Source organism: Pelophylax lessonae, assembly GCF_965119305.1.
Source record: "Pelophylax lessonae genome assembly, contig: HAP1_SCAFFOLD_633, whole genome shotgun sequence".
Lineage (NCBI taxonomy): Eukaryota > Metazoa > Chordata > Amphibia > Anura > Ranidae > Pelophylax > Pelophylax lessonae.
Genome location: NW_028119712.1, coordinates 28,865 through 53,836, shown reverse-complemented (window position 1 = coordinate 53,836; position 24,972 = coordinate 28,865). Strand labels below are relative to the sequence as shown.

The 24,972-nt window shown below is 46.8% G+C and overlaps 1 protein-coding gene across 1 annotated transcript in view; it reads left to right on the top strand.

Moving 5' to 3' along the window:
* Positions 1-24,972, top strand: part of LOC309544023 (ena/VASP-like protein) — a gene marked incomplete at both ends in the record, with an annotated part of 61,762 nt that overhangs the window by 13,075 nt on the left and 23,715 nt on the right. Inside the window, one exon of the mRNA XM_082276418.1 lies at positions 7,766-8,602. Within this exon, the coding sequence (XP_082132544.1) occupies positions 7,766-8,602 (837 nt within the window). The remainder of the gene's footprint in view (positions 1-7,765; positions 8,603-24,972) is intronic.

Here is a 24,972-nt window from a genome sequence, read left to right as displayed (position 1 = left end):
CAGGTTTAGATTTTGAAATAATAGGTATTTTATTGAAGGTAACAAAGCGTGTAGCAATATAGTTTCCACAAGATCTAGTGTCGACCATAGCCTTGGTGGTGATCCTAGTTTGGTCCCACTGTAATATTAAATGAACAAAAAGATAGGGGTTAGAAAAGGAAGTCGTTAATCCTCCCAGCAAGACATGTGAACACTCACCCTCTTTTTTGCGGACAAGGGGACAGACGCTTATCAAATGATCCGAGGATGCGCAGTACACGCAGAGATTTCTGGATGTTCTTCTAGCTCGTTCAGTAGTCGTTAAAGGTGGGCGTATAGTTCCTACATCCATGGGAGTAGGGTCAACGGCCGAAATCCGAGAAGGACTAGACAATGGTATTCCCACCTTTTCAGCCCTTCTTTCTCGCAGTCGTCTGTCGATGTTGATACTAAGTTGTATCAAGGCCTCCAAGGTGCCAGGTAAATCCGCTCGGGCGAGCTCGTCTTTAACAGCTTCCGATAACCCGAGTCTGAATTGAGTTCGCAGAGATGTGTCATTCCACCCTGAATCAAGGGTCCATCTTTTGAATTCAGATACAAAGTCTTCTACAGGTCTCCTTCCTTGTTTCAAGGCCCTCAACTGAATATCAGCAGTACTCTGCCTATTGGGGTCTTCATATAAGCTAGCGAGTTCCGCTAGAAATAAGGAATAGGAGTTGAGAATCTGATCATTATTCTCAAAGAGAGAGTCTGCCCAGGCCCGTGGATCACCCGTCAAGTATGAAATAACGGTACAGACTTTAATCTGATCAGTAGAGTATGTACGAGGTTTTAACAAAAAAAGCAATTGACATGCGTTTTTGAATTCACTAAATTTTTTCTGATCACCTGTAAACACTAGAGGGGGGTTTATTTTAGGTTCAGGAGGCTGAATAGCAGTAAGCCGTGAGAGCTGGGTTACCTGCTGTGTCAGAGTCTGATTCTTTTCTTGTACGTCAGTCAGAGCAAGTATTAATGCAGTTACTTGTTGTGTTAATTGTGTCACTTAAGTGGGTAATTCTGCTGAATCCATTTTTATGGTTCGTTCAATCTGTAACGCTCCTGCGTTTTTAGTATAGGCTGGATTTACAGCTGCAAAACCTCCACTCAGTAGTCATGTAGAGATGTGTTGAATACCAGATCCAACTCTCCAGGACTCATCACCGTGGGCCTGTCAGCTTCAACATACAGATATATACACACTCAATGAGATGTTCCTGGAGTGATAGTATGTATATGATAGTATGAAGGTGATGTGCTGAAGGACAGGTGTGAACAGTGACAAGGATGGTAAGCACTTGATAGGTTTGTATAGGAGAGTTCAAGATGGTATTTAGGAATGCAGATAGGTTAGTATCGAGTATGCTAACAGGTGGTGAGGACAGCAGATGACAAATACAGGATAGAGTAACCCAGTGCAAGGATAGATAGTAGTAGACAGGAGAGCTAGCAATCTATGCAGCAGTGCAGATGATAGATGGTAGTAGGCTCAAGAGCTAGCAATCTATGTAACAGTGCAGATGATAGGATAGTATGGATAGGTAGTAACAGTCCTTAATGTGCATAGGTAGATAGTGCAATAAGGTTATAGAGGGTTCCCCTGCGGGGTACTTATCACTTGTAATGTTAGTAGTTTAGAGAAGTCCAGTAGATGAGGAATGGTCCGGTAGCGAGTTACAGGGATCAGTAGCGAGGTTCCGGTCTGCTCCAGGTAAAGGGAATAGCTGGAGGTTCCGATCGGGAGACAGGCTTGAAAGCATGTGGATAACAAGGCAGGTTGAACAAACAGTGTGAGTGAGGCCGCCGGCGGTTGAAATAGCCGCTCTGCGGCGCTCAGCAGTGACATCATCGTTCTTAAAGTTATATGCGTACCACCTGAAGAGAAAGGTGGGACGCATTACAGAGAAAAGTGGTGATTAAGGGTACCGGAGGTACCGGAATCTTACATTAGCACGGTGTAGAGAAGTTGGGGCGGGGCTATGTTTAGCACGGTGTAGAGAAGTTGGGGCGGGGCTATGTTTAGCACGGTGTAGAGAAGTTGGGGTGAGGTCATGTTTAGCACAGTGTAGAGAAGTTGGGGCGGGGCCATGGTTAGCATGGTGTAGAGAAGTTGGGGCGGGGCTATGTTTAGCACGGTGTAGAGAAGTTGGGGCGGGGTCATGTGTAGCACGGTGTAACCTCCCATCTTCTATAACACTCTGTAAAGGTCGGGAAACTGAGGAGACCGGTTGGTGGAGTTTTGGGACAGGAATGTTGCCCCATTCTTGCCTGATATTAGCAGTACTGAGTCTTCTTAGTTCTATTTTTGTATTTTCAGTTGGTGAAAGGTCTGGACTTCAGGTTGACCAGTGAGGCCCCAGGACTCTTCTATTAGGAAGCCATGTTGGTGTCACAGATGCAGTATGGGGGTTTAGCATTGTCCTGCTGAAATAAACGTAGTCTGGATGGAAGGATTTGCTGCTCCAACACCAGAATGGATAGAATGATACCGTCACTTTAAGGCGAATAATCTGACTGATTGATGTTTAATGTTCTCTATAGGGTGTAAAATCCATGAATTAGAGGAGCCTCTTACCCATGCAGGTGATTCTGCACAGTGACTGTGCTTTGCCTGTTTATCAGCCTGTCCAGTCGTACAGAATCCCATAGAACATGTGGCCTATCATGTTATTGGTTTTGTCTCAGCAGGGTTACTGGCTACAGATAGCCATAGATTGGCAGGTTTCTCCCTGATGTAGGAAGAGACCTCTGTCCGTCCTTTGTAGTGTTGGGGAGACCTCTGTCCATCCTCTGTAGTGTCAGTGAGACCTCTGTCCATCCTCTGTAGTGTCAGTGAGACCTCTGTCCATCCTCTGTAGTGTTGGAGAGACCTCTGTCCATCCTCAGTAGTGTTGGGGAGACCTCTGTCCATCCTCTGTAGTGTCAGTGAGACCTCTGTCCATCCTCTGTAGTGTCAGTGAGACCTCTGTCCATCCTCTGTAGTGTTGAGGAGTTCTCTGTCCATCCTCTGTAGTGTAAGGGAGACCAATGTCTAGTCTCTGTACTTTTGGAGAGACCTAAGCCTGCCCTCTGTAGTGTCAAAGAGACCCTTTGTGTGTTTTCTGTGGTGTTGGAAAGACCTCTGTCCGTCCTTTGTAGTGTCAGTGAGACCTCTGTCCATCTTCTGTAGTGTTGGAGAGACTTCTGTCCATCCTCAGTAGTGTTGGAGAGACCTCTGTCCATCCTCAGTAGTGTTGGGAGACCTCTGTCCATCCTCTGTAGTGTTGGAGAGACTTCTGTCCATCCTCTGTAGTGTTGGGAGACTTCTGTCCATCCTCTGTAGTGTTGGAGAGACCTCTGTCCATCCTCTGTAGTGTTGGGAGACCTCTGTCCATCTTCTGTAGTGTTGAAGAGACTTCTGTCCATCCTCTGTAGTGTTGGGAGACCTCTGTCCATCTTCTGTAGTGTTGAAGAGACTTCTGTCCATCCTCTGTAGTGTCATAAAGACCATCTGTCTGTCCTCTGTAGTGTTGGGGAGACCTCTGTCCTTCCTCTGTAGTGTCGGAGAGACTCTTTGTGTGTCCTCTTGGGGAGACCTCTGTCCATCCATTGTAGTGTTAGAGAGACCTCTATCCATCCTCTGTCGTGTTGGGGAGAGCTATGTCCGATCTCTGTAGTGTTGGGGAGACCTCTGTCCATCCTATGTTATGTTGGGGAGACCTATGTCCGATCTCTGTAGTGTTGGGGAGACCTATGTCCGATCTCTGTAGTGTTGGGGAGACCTATGTCCGATCTCTGTCGTGTTGTGGAGACCTATGTCCGATCTCTGTAGTGTTGGGGAGACCTATGTCCGATCTCTGTCGTGTTGGGGAGACCTAGGTCCGATCTCTGTAGTGTTGGGGAGACCTCTGTCCATCCTATGTTATGTTGGGGAGACCTATGTCCGATCTCTGTTGTGTTGGGGAGACCTATGTCCGATCTCTGTCATGTTGGGGAGACCTATGTCCGATCTCTGTCGTGTTGGGGAGACCTATGTCCGATCTCTGTCGTGTTGGGGAGACCTATGTCCGATCTCTGTCGTGTTGGGGAGACCTATGTCCTATCTCTGTCGTGTTGGGGAGACCTATGTCCTATCTCTGTTGTGTTGGGGAGACCTATGTCCGATCTCTGTCGCGTTGGAGAGACCTATGTCCTATCTCTGTCGTGTTGGGGAGACCTATGTCCTATCTCTGTCGTGTTGGGGAGACCTATGTCCGATCTCTGTATTGTTGGGGAGACCTATGTCCGATCTCTGTCATGTTGGGGAGACCTATGTCCGATCTCTGTCGTGTTGGGGAGGCCTATGTCCGATCTCTGTCATGTTGGGGAGACCTATGTCCGATCTCTGTCGTGTTGGGAAGACCTATGTCCGATCTCTGTAGTGTTGGGGAGACCTATGTCCGATCTCTGTCGTGTTGGGGAGACCTATGTCCGATCTCTGTTATGTTGGGGAGACCTCTGTCCATCCTCTGTTATGTTGGGGAGACCTATGTCCTATCTGTTGTGTTGGGGAGACCTATGTACGAACTCTGTCGTGTTGGGGAGACCTATGTCCGATCTCTGTAGTGTTGGGGAGACCTATGTCCGATCTCTGTCGTGTTGGGGAGACCTATGTCCGATCTCTGTTATGTTGGGGAGACCTCTGTCCATCCTCTGTTATGTTGGGGAGACCTATGTCCTATCTGTTGTGTTGGGGAGACCTATGTACGAACTCTGTCGTGTTGGGGAGACCTATGTCCGATCTCTGTATTGTTGGGGAGACCTATGTCCGATCTCTGTCATGTTGTGGAGACCTATGTCCGATCTCTGTCGTGTTGGGGAGACCTATGTCCGATCTCTGTCATGTTGGGGAGACCTATGTCCGATCTCTGTCGTGTTGGGAAGACCTATGTCCGATCTCTGTCGTGTTGGGGAGACCTATGTCCGATCTCTGTCGTGTTGGGGAGACCTATGTCCGATCTCTGTTATGTTGGGGAGACCTCTGTCCATCCTCTGTTATGTTGGGAGACCTCTGTCCATCTTCTGTAGTGTTGAAGAGACTTCTGTCCATCCTCTGTAGTGTTGGGAGACCTCTGTCCATCTTCTGTAGTGTTGAAGAGACTTCTGTCCATCCTCTGTAGTGTCATAAAGACCATCTGTCTGTCCTCTGTAGTGTTGGGGAGACCTCTGTCCTTCCTCTGTAGTGTCGGAGAGACTCTTTGTGTGTCCTCTTGGGGAGACCTCTGTCCATCCATTGTAGTGTTAGAGAGACCTCTATCCATCCTCTGTCGTGTTGAGGAGAGCTATGTCCGATCTCTGTAGTGTTGGGGAGACCTCTGTCCATCCTATGTTATGTTGGGGAGACCTATGTCCGATCTCTGTAGTGTTGGGGAGACCTCTGTCCATCCTATGTTATGTTGTGGAGACCTATGTCCGATCTCTGTCGTGTTGTGGAGACCTATGTCCGATCTCTGTCGTGTTGTGGAGACCTATGTCCGATCTCTGTAGTGTTGGGGAGACCTATGTCCGATCTCTGTCGTGTTGGGGAGACCTATGTCCGATCTCTGTCGTGTTGGGGAGACCTATGTCCGATCTCTGTCATGTTGGGGAGACCTATGTCCTATCTCTGTCGTGTTGGGGAGACCTATGTCCGATCTCTCATGTTGGGGAGACCTATGTCCGATCTCTGTCGTGTTGGGGAGACCTATGTCCGATCTCTGTCGTGTTTGGAAGACCTATGTCCGATCTCTGTCGTGTTGGGGAGACCTATGTCCGATCTCTGTATTGTTGGGGAGACCTATGTCCGATCTCTGTCATGTTGGGGAGACCTATGTCCGATCTCTGTTGTGTTGGGGAGACCTATGTCCGATCTCTGTCGTGTTGGGGAGACCTATGTCCGATCTCTGTCATGTTGGGGAGACCTATGTCCGATCTCTGTCGTGTTGGGGAGACCTATGTCCGATCTCTGTCGTGTTGGGGAGACCTATGTCCGATCTCTGTCGTGTTGGGGAGACCTATGTCCGATCTCTGTAGTGTTGGGGAGACCTATGTCCGATCTCTGTCGTGTTGGGGAGACCTATGTCCGATCTCTGTTATGTTGGGGAGACCTCTGTCCATCCTCTGTTATGTTGGGGTGACCTATGTCCTATCTGTTGTGTTGGGGAGACCTATGTACGAACTCTGTCGTGTTGGGGAGACCTATGTCCGATCTCTGTATTGTTGGGGAGACCTATGTCCGATCTCTGTCATGTTGGGGAGACCTTTTTCCGATCTCTGTAGTGTTGGGGAGACCTATGTCCGATCTCTGTCGTGTTGGGGAGACCTATGTCCGATCTCTGTCATGTTGGGGAGACCTATGTCCGATCTCTGTCATGTTGGGGAGACCTATGTCCGATCTCTGTCGTGTTGGGGAGACCTATGTCCGATCTCTGTCATGTTGGGGAGACCTATGTCCGATCTCTGTCGTGTTGGGAAGACCTATGTCCGATCTCTGTAGTGTTGGGGAGACCTATGTCCGATCTCTGTCATGTTGGGGAGACCTATGTCCGATCTCTGTCGTGTTGGGAAGACCTATGTCCGATCTCTGTCGTGTTGGGGAGACCTATGTCCGATCTCTGTCATGTTGGGGAGACCTATGTCCGATCTCTGTCGTGTTGGGAAGACCTATGTCCGATCTCTGTCGTGTTGGGGAGACCTATGTCCGATCTCTTTTATGTTGGGGAGACCTCTGTCCATCCTCTGTTATGTTGGGGAGACCTCTGTCCATCCTCTGTAGTGTTGGGGAGACCTCTGTCCATCCTCTGTTATGTTGGGGCTTGCTGCAGTTTCTTGTGCTGTCCCCCTGATAGACGAAGCCCTGTCAATACATCCTTGGGTCCTTCTTGGAGAGAAAAATCTGATTCAATGCATGAAAATCTTCCACCAAGCTGGAAGACTCATGCGTGGAATTCCGCTGCTCTCATATCCGTGCTCAGTATTGTCCCCTGATGTTACCGCGTGCCATCAAATTGAGGATGGGATTGGGCTGTCTATGGCCCCTAATATGCTGATGTCAGTAGGCACCTTTAGGGGGAATATACGAGTCTGTATATAAAATATGATCTAACGGCAAGTGTTTCAAAGTAAAAAAATTCCTTTAAAGTTTATCTAAACACAGGAACAAATCTAGAGTTTTCTCCAGTCCTTCGATGTAGTGGCTGAATTAGTCGACCTTTTCAGGTTTTCTCCATTATTCTCACCTGGTGATCCTGCCAGTAACCCGCTTTCTGTCCTAGGGTGACAACGACCACTGGACTGTATTAATGGAGCTTTGTCACCCTAGGGCAGGGCTACAGGGTGTTCTATAGTTCAGAGGTGAATTGGGTAAGACTAAAACAGTGCAAAGTTCTCAGAAACTTGGCAGCTCACGGGATTTCTGGCAGGATCAGCAGGCATTTCTTTCACTTTACCAACAGAACACTTTGAATGAGATCCGGAGCATGAAACTAAGCGAATAGGAGGAGTTCATTCACTGTAAGGTAAATGTAATGAGGATTCCTCTTGTGATCTCTGCCAGTGGAAAGTCGATTGTTCAGAATTCTTTGATCCTGTGTGATGGTTTTAGGGGGAAGGGGACTTTGCACCCAGTTTGTACTAACGACCATTGTGCATGCCGCCATCTTTGATTTTCTGTTTCCATCTTGCAGTTCCCACTCGTCTTATTTCTTCATTTTGTTTTTTTTTTCCCATTTTTTTTCTTTCTTCTTTTTAGTTTCCACCCTTCAGATAAATGTGTCCTCCTCTCCTTCCCAGTCTCCTCCTCCTGACTATAGTAACTATGGAGCTGCTTCTGCCTCTGGTGTCTTCCCGCCACCCTCATATGCCAAAGTCATCTCTACGGCTTCTCCCGCTGCTCCCGGAGCTACTTATAAACCCGTTCCAATGCCCCCCAGTGGTGACTCCTCCGAATTCCCGCCCGGAATCGAGCCTTTCCAAGGTTCCGCTTTTTCTCCAGTACGGCCAAGCAATGGGACTCTGTCACGAAGCGTCAAACAGATCTCCTTGTCCCCGCCCCCTGTTTCCGGCACCCATTCCCCATTGACCTCTCATCAGACTGTCAGATCTCCATCTGTGACCTATTCCTCCCGCTCTTCCTCCCCCGCTGTCTCACTGGTGTCACCGGGATTCAACAAAAGTGTGTCTCCGATTCCGACAACGCTTCCTCTGACTCCTGATCCCCAGAATGTCAGGATGAAGGGAGGCTCCGACAAAACAGTCCAAAAACCCTACCTACCTCAACTAGACCTAGATGACCGAGAAGAAGAGCCACAAGCCCCTCCGAATCCAGTGAGCGCCCCAAGACCCCACCTTAGAACCGCTGAGCGTTCCTTTCTATCCTGCTTAGAAACGGTGCCTCTAGCTCAAATGCCCGTCATCGCCACCCCTACCGGAACCCTGACCTCCATCCAACCTTTCCATCCGTCCTCCCTTGCTCCGCACCTCTCCTCACACATTGTCTCACTACCTCCTCCTTACGCTGCTGTATCTGACATCCATTTGTCCAAGAGGACCCCGCATTGCTTGACCTCATCTGCTATTTCCCACTTAAGTAAGTACATGTGTTTCCGTACGTGTTACCACAGCATGCCATGTTTTCTTGGCCTCCTATATAATAGTATAACAAAAACCTATAAGCCTTTGTGTGTCCAGCCAGGCTGATGATATTCTGGAAAAGGACTGAGTGCTTTGAGGAACCTCGGGCATTGGTTTATCATTTATCTGTTGTAAGTACAGTATCTCACAAAAGTAAGTACACCCTCCCATTTTATTCTATCTTTTCATGTGACAACACTGAAGAAATGAGACTTTGCTACAATGTAAAGTAGTGAGTGTACAGCTTGTATAACAGTGTAAATTTACTGTCCCCTCAAAACAACTCAACACACAGCCATTAATGTCTAAACCGCTGGCAACAAAAGTCAGTACACCCTAAGTGAAAATGTCCAAATTGGGCCCAATTAGCCATTTTCCCTCCCCTGTGTCATGTGACTCGTTAGTGTTACAAGGTCTCAGGTGTGAATGGGGGAGGTGTGTTCAATTTGGTGTTATCGCTCTCACTCTCTCATACTGGTCACTGGAAGTTCAGCATGGCACCTCATGGCAAAGAACTCTCTGAGGATCTGAAAAAAGAATTGTTGCTCTACATAAAGATGGCCGAGGCCAGTGATGGCGACCTTTTGGCACCCCAGATGTTTTGGAACTCCATTTCCCATGATGGTAAACCACACTGCAGAGTACAGGAGTATCATGTGAAATATAGTCACAACATCTGGGGTACCAAGGTTCACCATCACTGGCCTAGGCTATAAGATTGCCAAGACCCTGAAACTGAGCTGCAGCACGGTGGCCAAGACCATACAGGACAGGTTCCACTCAGAACAGGCCTCACCATGGTCCACCAAAGAAGTTGAGTGCTGTGCTCAGCGTCATATCCTGAGGTTGTCTTTGGAAAATAGACGTATGAGTGCTGCCAGCATTGCTGCAGAGGTTGAAGGGGTGGGGGAGGGGTCAGCCTGTCAGTGCTCAGACCATACGCCACACACTGCATCAAATTGGTCTGCATGGCTGTCATCCCAGAAGGAAGCCTCTTCTAAAGATGATGCACAAGAAAGCCTGCAAACAGTTTGCTGAAGACAAGCAGACTAAGGACATGGATTACTGGAACCATCTCCTGTGCTCTGATGAGACCAAGATAAACTTATTTGGTGTCAGATGGTGTCAGGCGTGTGTGGGGGCAACCAGGTGAGGAGTACAAAGACAAGTGTGTCTTCCTACAGTCAAGCATGGTGGTGGGGGTGTCATGGTCTGGGGCTGCATGAGTGCTGCCAGCACTGGGGAGCTACAGATCATTGAGGGAACCATGAATGCCAACATGTACTGTGACATACTGAAGCAGAGCATGATCCCTCCCTTCAGAGACTGGGGGGCAGGGCAGTATTCCAACATAACGACCCCAAACACCTCCAAGACCACCACTGCCTTGCTAAAGAAGCTGAGGGTAAAGGTGATGGACTGGCCAAGCATGTCTCCAGATCTAAACCCTATTGAGCATCTGTGGGGATCCTCAAACAGAAGGTGGAGGAGCGCAAGATCTCTAACATCCACCAGCTCTGTGATGTCATCATGGAGGAGGGGAAGAGGACTCCAGTAACAACCTGTGAAGCTCTGGTGAACTCCATGCCCAAGAGGGTTAAGGCAGTGCTGGAAAATAATGGCGGCCACACAAAATATTCACACTTTGGGCCCAATTTGGACATTGTCAGTTAGGGGTGTACTGACTTTTGTTGCCAGCGGTTTAGACATTAATGGCTGTGTTGAGTTATTTTGAGGGGACAGTAAATTTACACTGTTATACAAGCTGTACACTCACTACTTTACATTGTAGCAAAGTGTCATTTCTTCAGTGTTGTCACATGAAAAGATAGAATGGGAGGGGTGTACTTACTTTTGTGAGACACTGTAATTTGGTAGAACTTCTAGATCCGTTTACGTCTCACACCTTTCTATATCTTTTAAAGTCCTTTTCCACCCGCCTGGTAATAATGATTTCTGCAAGGAAATTCCTTAAAATACATTTTTTGCTCATTGGAAATGCTTCTTCCTGCTCTCCCTCTCCAGTGCTCTGTGCTGGCAGAGCTGAGTAGCAGCCACATCCCTCATCACAAGTGTCCTCACTCAGAGAAGGGAAGGGGGCGGGTCTGGCACTGACTAACTCTGGTAGGACCATCATATTTAGCTGCTGTAACAGGAAAGAGGAGGTGAGACTGAATGGGAGTGGTCTAATTTCATCTCTCTTTTCATTTGGGCTTTAAAATGTATTTTAGTTATCGTTGATGTAAAAGTTTGGCTTCGTTTTTTTGGGCAGAGTAAGGAAAGGGTTAAGTGCTAAGAAGTTATTGCTGGCTGTGCTTCCATTGGAGAGATTTCCCCCCACTTCCTGTCCCAATGACCACAGAGGACCTCAATGAGTAATAAAACTCCAATGAAAAACATTTCCGTAACTTCGAAAACGAAAGATAAAGATCTACTTTTATCCCCACAAATGGTGGCTCTCCGCCGGAGAATGTTCAGACAACACCACCAGGGAAATGTATGCAACAAACATCCACTAAAAAGGCTAAAGAGACAACCCATGATTCAGTGAGTAATAAGAAAGTCCAGCATTGTCCCACATGATCTAGTGATTAATAAGAAAGTCCAGCATTGTCCTCCATGATCTAGTGATTAATAAGAAAGTCCAGCATTGTCCTCCATGATCTAGTGATTAATAGGAAAGCCCAGCATTGTCCTCCATGATCTAGTGATTAATAAGAAAGCCCAGCATTGTCCTCCATGATCTAGTGATTAATAAGAAAGCCCAGCATTGTCCCCCATAATCTAGTGAGTAATAAGAATGTCCAGCATTGTCCCCCCATGATCTAGTGATTAATAAGAAAGCCCAGCATTGTCCCCCATGATCTAGTGAGTAATAAGAAAGCCCAGCATTGTCCCCCATGATCTAGTGATTAATAAGAAAGCCCAGCATTGTCCCCCATGATCTAGTGAGTAATAAGAAAGCCCAGCATTGTCCCCCATGATCTAGTGAGTAATAAGAATGTCCAGCATTGTCCCCCCATGATCTAGTGATTAATAAGAAAGTCCAGCATTGTCCCACATGATCTAGTGATTAATAAGAAAGCCCAGCATTGTCCTCCATGATCTAGAGATTAATAAGAAAGCCCAGCATTGTCCCCCATGATCTAGTGATTAATAAGAAAGCCCAGCATTGTCCCCCATGATCTAGTGATTAATAAGAAAGCCCAGCATTGTCCCCCATGATCTAGTGATTAATAAGAAAGTCCAGCATTGTCCTCCATGATCTAGTGATTAATAAGAAAGTCCAGCATTGTCCCACATGATCTAGTGATTAATAAGAAAGCCCAGCATTGTCCCCCATGATCTAGTGATTAATAAGAAAGCCCAGCATTGTCCCCCATGATCTAGTGATTAATAAGAAAGTCCAGCATTGTCCCACATGATCTAGTGATTAATAAGAAAGCCCAGCATTGTCCTCCATGATCTAGAGATTAATAAGAAAGCCCAGCATTGTCCCCCATGATCTAGTGATTAATAAGAAAGCCCAGCATTGTCCCCCATGATCTAGTGATTAATAAGAAAGCCCAGCATTGTCCCCCATGATCTAGTGATTAATAAGAAAGTCCAGCATTGTCCTCCATGATCTAGTGATTAATAAGAAAGTCCAGCATTGTCCCACATGATCTAGTGATTAATAAGAAAGTCCAGCATTGTCCTCCATGATCTAGAGATTAATAAGAAAGCCCAGCATTGTCCCCCATGATCTAGTGATTAATAAGAAAGCCCAGCATTGTCCCCCATGATCTAGTGATTAATAAGAAAGCCCAGCATTGTCCCCCATGATCTAGTGATTAATAAGAAAGTCCAGCATTGTCCTCCATGATCTAGTGAGTAATAAGAAAGCCCAGCATTGTCCTCCATGATCTAGTGATTAATAAGAAAGCCCAGCATTGTCCCCCATGATCTAGAGATTAATAAGAAAGCCCAGCATTGTCCTCTATGATCTAGAGATTAATAAGAAAGCCCAGCATTGTCCTCCGTGATCTAGTGAGTAATAAGAAAGTCCAGCATTGTCCCCCATGATCTAGTGAGTAATAGGAAAGCCCAGCATTGTCCCCCATGATCTAGTGATTAATAAGAAAGCCCAGCATTGTCCCCCATGATCTAGTGATTAATAAGAAAGCCCAGCATTGTCCCCCATGATCTAGTGATTAATAGGAAAGCCCAGCATTGTCCTCTATGATCTAGAGATTAATAAGAAAGCCCAGCATCGTCCTCTATGATCTAGAGATTAATAAGAAAGCCCAGCATTGTCCTCCGTGATCTAGTGATTAATAGGAAAGTCCAGCATTGTCCTCCATGATCTAGAGATTAATAAGAAAGTCCAGCATTGTCCCCCATGATCTAGAGATTAATAAGAAAGTCCAGCATTGTCCTCCATGATCTAGAGATTAATAGGAAAGTCCAGCATTGTCCCCCATGATCTAGAGATTAATAAGAAAGTCCAGCATTGTCCTCCATGATCTAGAGATTAATAGGAAAGTCCAGCATTGTCCTCCATGATCTAGAGATTAATAAGAAAGTCCAGCATTGTCCCCCATGATCTAGAGATTAATAAGAAAGTCCAGCATTGTCCTCCATGATCTAGAGATTAATAAGAAAGTCCAGCATTGTCCCCCATGATCTAGTGAGTAATAAGAATGTCCAGCATTGTCCCCCATGATCTAGTGATTAATAAGAAAGTCCAACATTGTCCCCCATGATCTAGTGATTAATAAGAAAGCCCAGCATTGTCCTCCATGATCTAGTGAGTAATAAGAATGTCCAGCATTGTCCCCCATGATCTAGTGATTAATAAGAAAGTCCAGCATTGTCCCCCATGATCTAGTGATTAATAAGAAAGTCCAGCATTGTCCTCCATGATCTAGTGATTAATAAGAAAGCCCAGCATTGTCCTCCATGATCTAGTGATTAATAAGAAAGCCCAGCATTGTCCCCCATGATCTAGTGATTAATAAGAAAGTCCAGCATTGTCCCCCATGATCTAGTGATTAATAAGAAAGCCCAGCATTGTCCCCCATGATCTAGTGATTAATAAGAAAGCCCAGCATTGTCCTCCGTGATCTAGTGATTATTAAGAAAGCCCAGCATTGTCCTCCATGATCCAGAGATTAATAAGAAAGTCCAGCATTGTCCTCCTTGATCTAGTGATTAATAAGAAAGTCCAGCATTGTCCTCCATGATCTAGTGATTAATAAGAAAGTCCAGCATTGTCCCCCATGATCTAGTGATTAATAAGAAAGCCCAGCATTGTCCTCCATGATCTAGTGAGTAATAAGAATGTCCAGCATTGTCCCCCATGATCTAGTGATTAATAAGAAAGTCCAGCATTGTCCTCCATGATCTAGTGATTAATAAGAAAGCCCAGCATTGTCCTCCATGATCTAGTGATTAATAAGAAAGCCCAGCATTGTCCCCCATGATCTAGTGATTAATAAGAAAGCCCAGCATTGTCCCCCATGATCTAGTGATTAATAAGAAAGCCCAGCATTGTCCTCCGTGATCTAGTGATTAATAAGAAAGCCCAGCATTGTCCTCCATGATCCAGAGATTAATAAGAAAGTCCAGCATTGTCCTCCATGATCTAGTGATTAATAAGAAAGCCCAGCATTGTCCCCCATGATCTAGTGATTAATAAGAAAGCCCAGCATTGTCCCCCATGATCTAGTGATTAATAAGAAAGTCCAGCATTGTCCTCCATGATCTAGTGATTAATAGGAAAGCCCAGCATTGTCCTCCATGATCTAGAGATTAATAAGAAAGCCCAGCATTGTCCCCCATGATCTAGTGATTAATAAGAAAGTCCAGCATTGTCCTCCATGATCTAGTGATTAATAAGAAAGTCCAGCATTGTCCCACATGATCTAGTGATTAATAAGAAAGTCCAGCATTGTCCTCCATGATCTAGAGATTAATAAGAAAGCCCAGCATTGTCCCCCATGATCTAGTGATTAATAAGAAAGCCCAGCATTGTCCCCCATGATCTAGTGATTAATAAGAAAGCCCAGCATTGTCCCCCATGATCTAGTGATTAATAAGAAAGTCCAGCATTGTCCTCCATGATCTAGTGAGTAATAAGAAAGCCCAGCATTGTCCTCCATGATCTAGTGATTAATAAGAAAGCCCAGCATTGTCCCCCATGATCTAGAGATTAATAAGAAAGCCCAGCATTGTCCTCTATGATCTAGAGATTAATAAGAAAGCCCAGCATTGTCCTCCGTGATCTAGTGAGTAATAAGAAAGTCCAGCATTGTCCCCCATGATCTAGTGAGTAATAGGAAAGCCCAGCATTGTCCCCCATGATCTAGTGATTAATAAGAAAGCCCAGCATTGTCCCCCATGATCTAGTGATTAATAAGAAAGCCCAGCATTGTCCCCCATGATCTAGTGATTAATAGGAAAGCCCAGCATTGTCCTCTATGATCTAGAGATTAATAAGAAAGCCCAGCATCGTCCTCTATGATCTAGAGATTAATAAGAAAGCCCAGCATTGTCCTCCGTGATCTAGTGATTAATAGGAAAGTCCAGCATTGTCCTCCATGATCTAGAGATTAATAAGAAAGTCCAGCATTGTCCCCCATGATCTAGAGATTAATAAGAAAGTCCAGCATTGTCCTCCATGATCTAGAGATTAATAGGAAAGTCCAGCATTGTCCCCCATGATCTAGAGATTAATAAGAAAGTCCAGCATTGTCCTCCATGATCTAGAGATTAATAGGAAAGTCCAGCATTGTCCTCCATGATCTAGAGATTAATAAGAAAGTCCAGCATTGTCCCCCATGATCTAGAGATTAATAAGAAAGTCCAGCATTGTCCTCCATGATCTAGAGATTAATAAGAAAGTCCAGCATTGTCCCCCATGATCTAGTGAGTAATAAGAATGTCCAGCATTGTCCCCCATGATCTAGTGATTAATAAGAAAGTCCAACATTGTCCCCCATGATCTAGTGATTAATAAGAAAGCCCAGCATTGTCCTCCATGATCTAGTGAGTAATAAGAATGTCCAGCATTGTCCCCCATGATCTAGTGATTAATAAGAAAGTCCAGCATTGTCCCCCATGATCTAGTGATTAATAAGAAAGTCCAGCATTGTCCTCCATGATCTAGTGATTAATAAGAAAGCCCAGCATTGTCCTCCATGATCTAGTGATTAATAAGAAAGCCCAGCATTGTCCCCCATGATCTAGTGATTAATAAGAAAGTCCAGCATTGTCCCCCATGATCTAGTGATTAATAAGAAAGCCCAGCATTGTCCCCCATGATCTAGTGATTAATAAGAAAGCCCAGCATTGTCCTCCGTGATCTAGTGATTATTAAGAAAGCCCAGCATTGTCCTCCATGATCCAGAGATTAATAAGAAAGTCCAGCATTGTCCTCCTTGATCTAGTGATTAATAAGAAAGTCCAGCATTGTCCTCCATGATCTAGTGATTAATAAGAAAGTCCAGCATTGTCCCCCATGATCTAGTGATTAATAAGAAAGCCCAGCATTGTCCTCCATGATCTAGTGAGTAATAAGAATGTCCAGCATTGTCCCCCATGATCTAGTGATTAATAAGAAAGTCCAGCATTGTCCTCCATGATCTAGTGATTAATAAGAAAGCCCAGCATTGTCCTCCATGATCTAGTGATTAATAAGAAAGCCCAGCATTGTCCCCCATGATCTAGTGATTAATAAGAAAGCCCAGCATTGTCCCCCATGATCTAGTGATTAATAAGAAAGCCCAGCATTGTCCTCCGTGATCTAGTGATTAATAAGAAAGCCCAGCATTGTCCTCCATGATCCAGAGATTAATAAGAAAGTCCAGCATTGTCCTCCATGATCTAGTGATTAATAAGAAAGTCCAGCATTGTCCCCCATGATCTAGTGATTAATAAGAAAGTCCAGCATTGTCCTCCATGATCTAGTGATTAATAAGAAAGCCCAGCATTGTCCTCCATGATCTAGTGATTAATAAGAAAGCCCAGCATTGTCCCCCATGATCTAGTGATTAATAAGAAAGCCCAGCATTGTCCCCCATGATCTAGTGATTAATAAGAAAGTCCAGCATTGTCCTCCATGATCTAGTGATTAATAGGAAAGCCCAGCATTGTCCTCCATGATCTAGAGATTAATAAGAAAGCCCAGCATTGTCCCCCATGATCTAGTGATTAATAAGAAAGCCCAGCATTGTCCCCCATGATCTAGTGATTAATAGGAAAGCCCAGCATTGTCCTCCATGATCTAGTGATTAATAGGAAAGCCCAGCATTGTCCTCCATGATCTAGAGATTAATAAGAAAGCCCAGCATTGTCCTCCGTGATCTAGTGATTAATAAGAAAGCCCAGCATTGTCCCCCATGATCTAGTGATTAATAAGAAAGCCCAGCATTGTCCCCCATGATCTAGAGATTAATAAGAAAGCCCAGCATTGTCCTCTATGATCTAGAGATTAATAAGAAAGCCCAGCATTGTCCTCCGTGATCTAGTGAGTAATACCATGATCTAGTGAGTAATAGGAAAGCCCAGCATTGTCCCCCATGATCTAGTGATTAATAAGAAAGCCCAGCATTGTCCCCCATGATCTAGTGATTAATAAGAAAGCCCAGCATTGTCCCCCATGATCTAGTGATTAATAGGAAAGCCCAGCATTGTCCTCTATGATCTAGAGATTAATAAGAAAGCCCAGCATCGTCCTCTATGATCTAGAGATTAATAAGAAAGCCCAGCATTGTCCTCCGTGATCTAGTGATTAATAGGAAAGTCCAGCATTGTCCTCCATGATCTAGAGATTAATAAGAAAGTCCAGCATTGTCCCCCATGATCTAGAGATTAATAAGAAAGTCCAGCATTGTCCTCCATGATCTAGAGATTAATAGGAAAGTCCAGCATTGTCCCCCATGATCTAGAGATTAATAAGAAAGTCCAGCATTGTCCTCCATGATCTAGAGATTAATAGGAAAGTCCAGCATTGTCCTCCATGATCTAGAGATTAATAAGAAAGTCCAGCATTGTCCCCCATGATCTAGAGATTAATAAGAAAGTCCAGCATTGTCCTCCATGATCTAGAGATTAATAAGAAAGTCCAGCATTGTCCCCCATGATCTAGTGAGTAATAAGAATGTCCAGCATTGTCCCCCATGATCTAGTGATTAATAAGAAAGTCCAACATTGTCCCCCATGATCTAGTGATTAATAAGAAAGCCCAGCATTGTCCTCCATGATCTAGTGAGTAATAAGAATGTCCAGCATTGTCCCCCATGATCTAGTGATTAATAAGAAAGTCCAGCATTGTCCTCCATGATCTAGTGATTAATAAGAAAGCCCAGCATTGTCCTCCATGATCTAGTGATTAATAAGAAAGCCCAGCATTGTCCCCCATGATCTAGTGATTAATAAGAAAGTCCAGCATTGTCCCCCATGATCTAGTGATTAATAAGAAAGCCCAGCATTGTCCCCCATGATCTAGTGATTAATAAGAAAGCCCAGCATTGTCCTCCGTGATCTAGTGATTAATAAGAAAGCCCAGCATTGTCCTCCATGATCCAGAGATTAATAAGAAAGTCCAGCATTGTCCTCCATGATCTAGTGATTAATAAGAAAGCCCAGCATTGTCCCCCATGATCTAGTGATTAATAAGAAAGCCCAGCATTGTCCCCCATGATCTAGTGATTAATAAGAAAGTCCAGCATTGTCCTCCATGATCTAGTGATTAATAGGAAAGCCCAGCATTGTCCTCCATGATCTAGAGATTAATAAGAAAGCCCAGCATTGTCCCCCATGATCTAGTGATTAATAAGAAAGCCCAGCATTGTCCCCCATGATCTAGTGATTAATAAGAAAGCCCAGCATTGTCCCCCATGATCTAGTGATTAATAGGAAAGCCCAGCATTGTCCTCCATGATCTAGAGATTAATAAGAAAGCCCAGCATTGTCCTCCGTGATCTAGTGATTAATAAGAAAGCCCAGCATTGTCCCCCATGATCTAGTGATTAATAAGAAAGCCCAGCATTGTCCCCCATGATCTAGTGATTAATAGGAAAGTCCAGCATTGTCCCCCATGATCTAGTGATTAATAGGAAAGTCCAGCATTGTCCTCCATGATCTAGAGATTAATAAGAAAGCCCAGCATTGTCCCCCATGATCTAGTGATTAATAAGAAAGCCCAGCATTGTCCCCCATGATCTAGTGATTAATAAGAAAGCCCAGCATTGTCCCCCATGATCTAGTGATTAATAGGAAAGCCCAGCATTGTCCTCCATGATCTAGTGATTAATAGGAAAGCCCAGCATTGTCCCCCATGATCTAGTGATTAATAAGAAAGTCCAGCATTGTCCCCCATGATCTAGTGATTAATAAGAAAGCCCAGCATTGTCCTCCATGATCTAGTGATTAATAAGAAAGCCCAGCATTGTCCTCCGTGATCTAGTGATTAATAGGAAAGTCCATCCAATAAATGCTGTGGGAGACATGAGATGGCACCCACTAAATCATGGGGTGCTGCTGGAAGCATGACCACAACTCACAGCCAGGCCAATCCACTTTGGGGGATGGGCAGCCCTGGCTGTGAGGTTTAGTTATGTTTGTGGTGGCCTTCCCTTTCTTCTTATGTCTCCCACAGCATTTAATCGATTACTTATCGTTCATCTTTGAGAAGCCTCTAAAGGAAGTTGGGTTCCCCCAATAAAACCAATCAGGATGTTTCAGCGGCCATTCTTCTTCATCCAGCTGTGATGTCTCCTAAGTCTGGGGATGGAATCTTCCTCACAGATGAGGTTTTGGGGCAGCGAGGGACTTATTTTAGGATCCTTCTCTATGGGTTCCAGAAAATGGGCGGTCCCTTTATAACCCTTTATACTGCATCTTGCTGGTCCCTGTGGCCGTCTTGGTGGATTTGGGTTTGATGCAAAACATTACAGGAGAAATACTGAGATTTGTCAGCATTTGGAGTTTCAATTACTCCTAAGAGACTTTATATACCTTCAAACATCCGATTTATCCATCCTGATATATGAAACCCCAGAAAACCTTTGGTGGTGATCAACGTCTGGAAGATCTACACTACAGCTAAATTAATAGTTTCCTTCATGATGTCCTCACTACCCAGGGGAGGACTGGGCCAGGGGGCAGGGGGGCAATTGCCCCCTGGACCGCTCTGATGTCCTGTAAAGAGGCTGCACCACTTCTGCCACAGACATGCCTAAAGGAGTCCTGGTGAAGAGAAGTAAAAAGTCCCCATCACTGACCTACTGAGTACAGAATGAAGACAAGGACAGAGGGTAGGTCAGAGGATAGGTCAGAGGGTAGGTCAGAGGGTAGGTCGGAGGGTAGGTCAGAGCGTAGGACAGAGCGTAGGACAGAGCGTAGGACAGGGCATAGGACAGAGCGTAGGACAGAGCGTAGGTCAGAGCGTAGGTCAGGGCGTAGGACAGAGCGTAGGACAGAGCGTAGGTCAGAGGGTAGGTCAGAGGGTAGGTCAGAGGGTAGGTCAGAGGGTAGGTCAGAGGGTAGGTCAGAGGGTAGGTCAGAGGGTAGGTCAGAGGGTAGGTCAGAGGGTAGGACAGAGCGTAGGTCAGAGGGTAGGACAGAGCGTAGGACAGAGCGTAGGTCAGAACGTAGGACAGAGCGTAGGACAGAGCGTAGGACAGGGCGTAGGACAGAGCGTAGGACAGGGCGTAGGACAGAGCGTAGGACAGGGCGTAGGGCAGAGCGTAGGGCAGAGCGTAGGACAGAGCGTAGGACAGAGCGTAGGTCAGAGGGTAGGTCGGAGGGTAGGTCAGAGCGTAGGTCAGAGCGTAGGACAGAGCGTAGGACAGAGCGTAGGACAGAGCGTAGGTCAGAGGGTAGGTCAGGGCGTAGGACAGAGCGTAGGACAGAGCGTAGGTCAGAGGGTAGGTCAGGGCGTAGGTCAGAGGGTAGGTCAGAGGGTAGGTCAGGGCGTAGGTCAGAGGGTAGGTCAGGGCGTAGGACAGAGCGTAGGACAGAGCGTAGGTCAGAGGGTAGGTCAGGGCGTAGGTCAGAGGGTAGGTCAGAGGGTAGGTCAGAGGGTAGGTCAGAGGGTAGGTCAGGGCGTAGGACAGAGCGTAGGACAGGGCGTAGGACAGGGCGTAGGGCAGAGCGTAGGACAGAGCGTAGGACAGAGTTTAGCGTAGGTCAGAGCGTAGGACAGAGGAGCGTAGGACAGAGCGTAGGACAGAGCGTAGGACAGGGCGTAGGACAGGGCGTAGGACAGGGCGTAGGACAGGGCGTAGGTCAGAGCGTAGGACAGAGCGTAGGACAGAGCGTAGGACAGAGCGTAGGACAGGGCGTAGGACAGAGCGTAGGACAGGGCGTAGGACAGAGCGTAGGACAGAGGAGCGTAGGACAGAGTGTAGGTCTCCTCCCCAGCATGGATGGTGTGAACTGTCTGAGCAGAAGCCGGTTCCATGCCCCACTGGAGACTCTTCTTCCCTGGTTAGCCCCAACTGGGCTGTCCCAGTTCCCCCCAACTGCCCCCCTGCTGGCCAAGTTGGGAATCTGAATTCAGCCGGTGAGTAGAGATTACCTGGAGCAGAGCTTCAGCCTGGAATGGGGGTCAGGAAGTGGGGGGAGAAGATGGAGAGTGGGAGGGGCCGAGTCTCTGCACCATGGGCCTCTGGTTTGTACTGGGCTGAAAGTTGCCAGTCGGCCCCTGTCACTACCTGTGGTCCCATAAATGGTGGTCCCTGATGAATGTCAGTCAGTCTAACTTCATGGGAAGTTTGGTGTCGGTGATCTTCCATGGATTAGCGGTGTCCTGGAAGAAGACTCTGGAAACGCCTCGCTGTACACCGTCCCCCCTTCTTATGGATTCCCCGCACCCCACTATAGAGATCCCCTTCTTATGGATTCCCCGCACCCCACTATAGAGATCCCCTTCTTATGGATTCCCCGCACCCCACTATAGAGATCCCCTTCTTATGGATTCCCCGCACCCCACTATAGAGATCCCCTTCTTATGGATTCCCCGCACCCCACTATAGAGATCCCCTTCTTATGGATTCCCCGCACCCCACTATAGAGATCCCCTTCTTATGGATTCCCCGCACCCCACTATAGAGATCCCCTTCTTATGGATTCCCCGCACCCCACTATAGAGATCCCCTTCTTATGGATTCCCCGCACCCCACTATAGAGATCCCCTTCTCAGCCTCGTATTGAGGGGAGTTCTTCGATCTCCATGGGGATCATCTCTAGGAGGTGACGCTTTCTATACCAGATATTCCGTATACAGGGAGGTCCCTAATAATAAATATCCAATCAATATCCAATACTTCACTGCTAGGTTTATCAGATGAGACTTTCCTGTATATTATTTAGGAATGGCTCAGCTGTGCATTATATTACCAAAAGTATTGGGACGCCTGCCGTTACACACACATGAACTTTAATGGCATCCCAGTCTTAGTCCGTAGGGTTCAATATTTATTGGCCCACCCTTTGCAGCTATAACAGCTTCAACTCTACTGGGAAGGCCGTCCACAAGGTTTAGGAGTGTCTATGGGAATGTTTCACCATTCTTCCAGAAGTGCATTTGTGAGGTCAGGTACTGATGTTGGATGAGAAGGCCTGGCTTGCAGTCTCCAGTCTAATTCATCCAAAGGTGTTCTATGGAGTTGAGGTCAGGACTCTGTGCAGGCAGTCATGTTCCTCCACCCCAAACTCACTCCACCATGTCTTTATGGACCTTACTTTGTGCACTGGTCCAAATCATTTTTGGTGCAGCGGGGATTATGGTGTGGGGGAGGGGGGATTATGGTGTGGGGGAGGGGGATTATGGTGTGGGGGAGGGGGATTATGGTGTGGGGGAGGGGGGATTATGGTGTGGGGGAGGGGGATTATGGTGTGGGGGAGGGGGATTATGGTGTGGGGGAGGGGGGATTATGGTATGGGGGGAGGGGGATTATGGTATGGTGGAGGGGGGATTATGGTGTGGGGAGGGGGATTATGGTGTGGGGGAGGGGGATTATGGTGTGGAGGGGGGGATTATGGTGTGGGGGAGGGGGATTATGGTGTGGGGGAGGGGGGATTATGGTATGGGGGGAGGGGGATTATGGTGTGGAGGAGGGGGATTATGGTGTGGGGAGGGGGATTATGGTATGGTGGAGGGGGGATTATGGTGTGGGGAGGGGGATTATGGTGTGGGGGAGGGGGATTATGGTGTGGGGGAGGGGGATTATGGTGTGGGGGAGGGGGGATTATGGTGTGGGGGAGGGGGATTATGGTGTGGGGGAGGGGGATTATGGTGTGGGGGAGGGGGGATTATGGTATGGGGGGAGGGGGATTATGGTATGGTGGAGGGGGGATTATGGTGTGGGGAGGGGGATTATGGTGTGGGGGAGGGGGATTATGGTGTGGAGGGGGGGATTATGGTGTGGGGGAGGGGGATTATGGTGTGGGGGAGGGGGGATTATGGTATGGGGGGAGGGGGATTATGGTGTGGAGGAGGGGGATTATGGTGTGGGGAGGGGGATTATGGTATGGTGGAGGGGGGATTATGGTGTGGGGAGGGGGATTATGGTGTGGGGGAGGGGGATTATGGTGTGGAGGGGGGGATTATGGTGTGGGGGAGGGGGATTATGGTGTGGGGGAGGGGGGATTATGGTATGGGGGGAGGGGGATTATGGTGTGGAGGAGGGGGATTATGGTGTGGGGAGGGGGATTATGGTGTGGGGGAGGGGGGATTATGGTGTGGGGGAGGGGGATTATGGTGTGGGGGAGGGGGATTATGGTGTGGGGGAGGGGGATTATGGTGTGGGGGAGGGGGGATTATGGTGTGGAGGGGGGGATTATGGTATGGTGGAGGAGGATTATGGTGTGGGGGAGGGGGGATTATGGTGTGGGGGAGGGGGATTATGGTGTGGGGGGAGGGAGGATTATGGTGTGGGGGAGGGGGAATTATGGTGTGGTGGAGGGGGGATTATGGTGTGGTGGAGGGGGATTATGGTGTGGGGGTGTTTTTCAGGGGTTGGGCTTGGCCCCTTAGTTCCAGTGAAGTGAGAAAGGTGTAAAGGGTGCGCTGATAAAAGTAAATTTGCTGCAACCAAAGATCCAAATATTGATTGGAAATGAAATATAACTTAAACCATCCGCTGCATACATGCCCCCAATGCAGTGACCAGCGTACATGCCCCCAATGCAGTGACCAGCGTACATGCCCCCAATGCAGTGACCAGCGTACATGCCCCCAATGCAGTGACCAGCGTACATGCCCCCAATGCAGTGACCAGCATACATGCCCCCAATGCAGTGACCAGCGTACATGCCCCCAATGTAGTGACCAGCGTACATGCCCCCAATGCAGAGATCAGCGTGCGTGCCCCCACGTCACACAATGAGTGGGCTCAGGACACACTGCTCTGCGCCCCGGGTCCACCCTTTGCATCGCCCTATTAGAGCCTCTGGCTATAATCAGGTGATGCCCAAAAAAAAAACCCCATTGAACTCCATGCGTCCGGCGCCCTGCATGTAGATTAGGGGGCCGGACGCATGGATGGGGGGGCGGCGCCCCTGCGCCCCTAACGAACCGGCCACCACTGGTGTAATCTTCCATAGTCCTTATAGTTGGGTCAGTTGATGGTGTAATCTTCTATAGTCCTTATAGTTGGGTCAGTTGATGGTGTAATCTTCCATAGTCCTTATAGTTGGGTCAGTTGATGGTGTAATCTTCTATAGTCCTTATAGTTGGGTCAGTTGATGGTGTAATCTTCCATAGTCCTTATAGTTGGGTCAGTTGATGGTGTAATCTTCTATAGTCCTTATAGTTGGGTCAGTTGATGGTGTAATCTTCTATAGTCCTTATAGTTGGGTCAGTTGATGGTGTAATCTTCCATAGTCCTTATAGTTGGGTCAGTTGATGGTGTAATCTTCTATAGTCCTTATAGTTGGGTCAGTTGATGGTGTAATCTTCCATAGTCCTTATAGTTGGGTCAGTTGATGGTGTAATCTTCTATAGTCCTTATAGTTGGGTCAGTTGATGGTGTAATCTTCCATAGTCCTTATAGTTGGGTCAGTTGATGGTGTAATCTTCTATAGTCCTTATAGTTTGGTCAGTTGATGGTGTAATCTTCTATAGTCCTTATAGTTGGGTCAGTTGATGGTGTAATCTTCCATAGTCCTTATAGTTGGGTCAGTTGATGGTGTAATCTTCTATAGTCCTTATAGTTGGGTCAGTTGATGGTGTAATCTTCCATAGTCCTTATAGTTTGGTCAGTTGATGGTGTAATCTTCTATAGTCCTCATAGTTTGGTCAGTTGATGGTGTAATCTTCTATAGTCCTCATAGTTT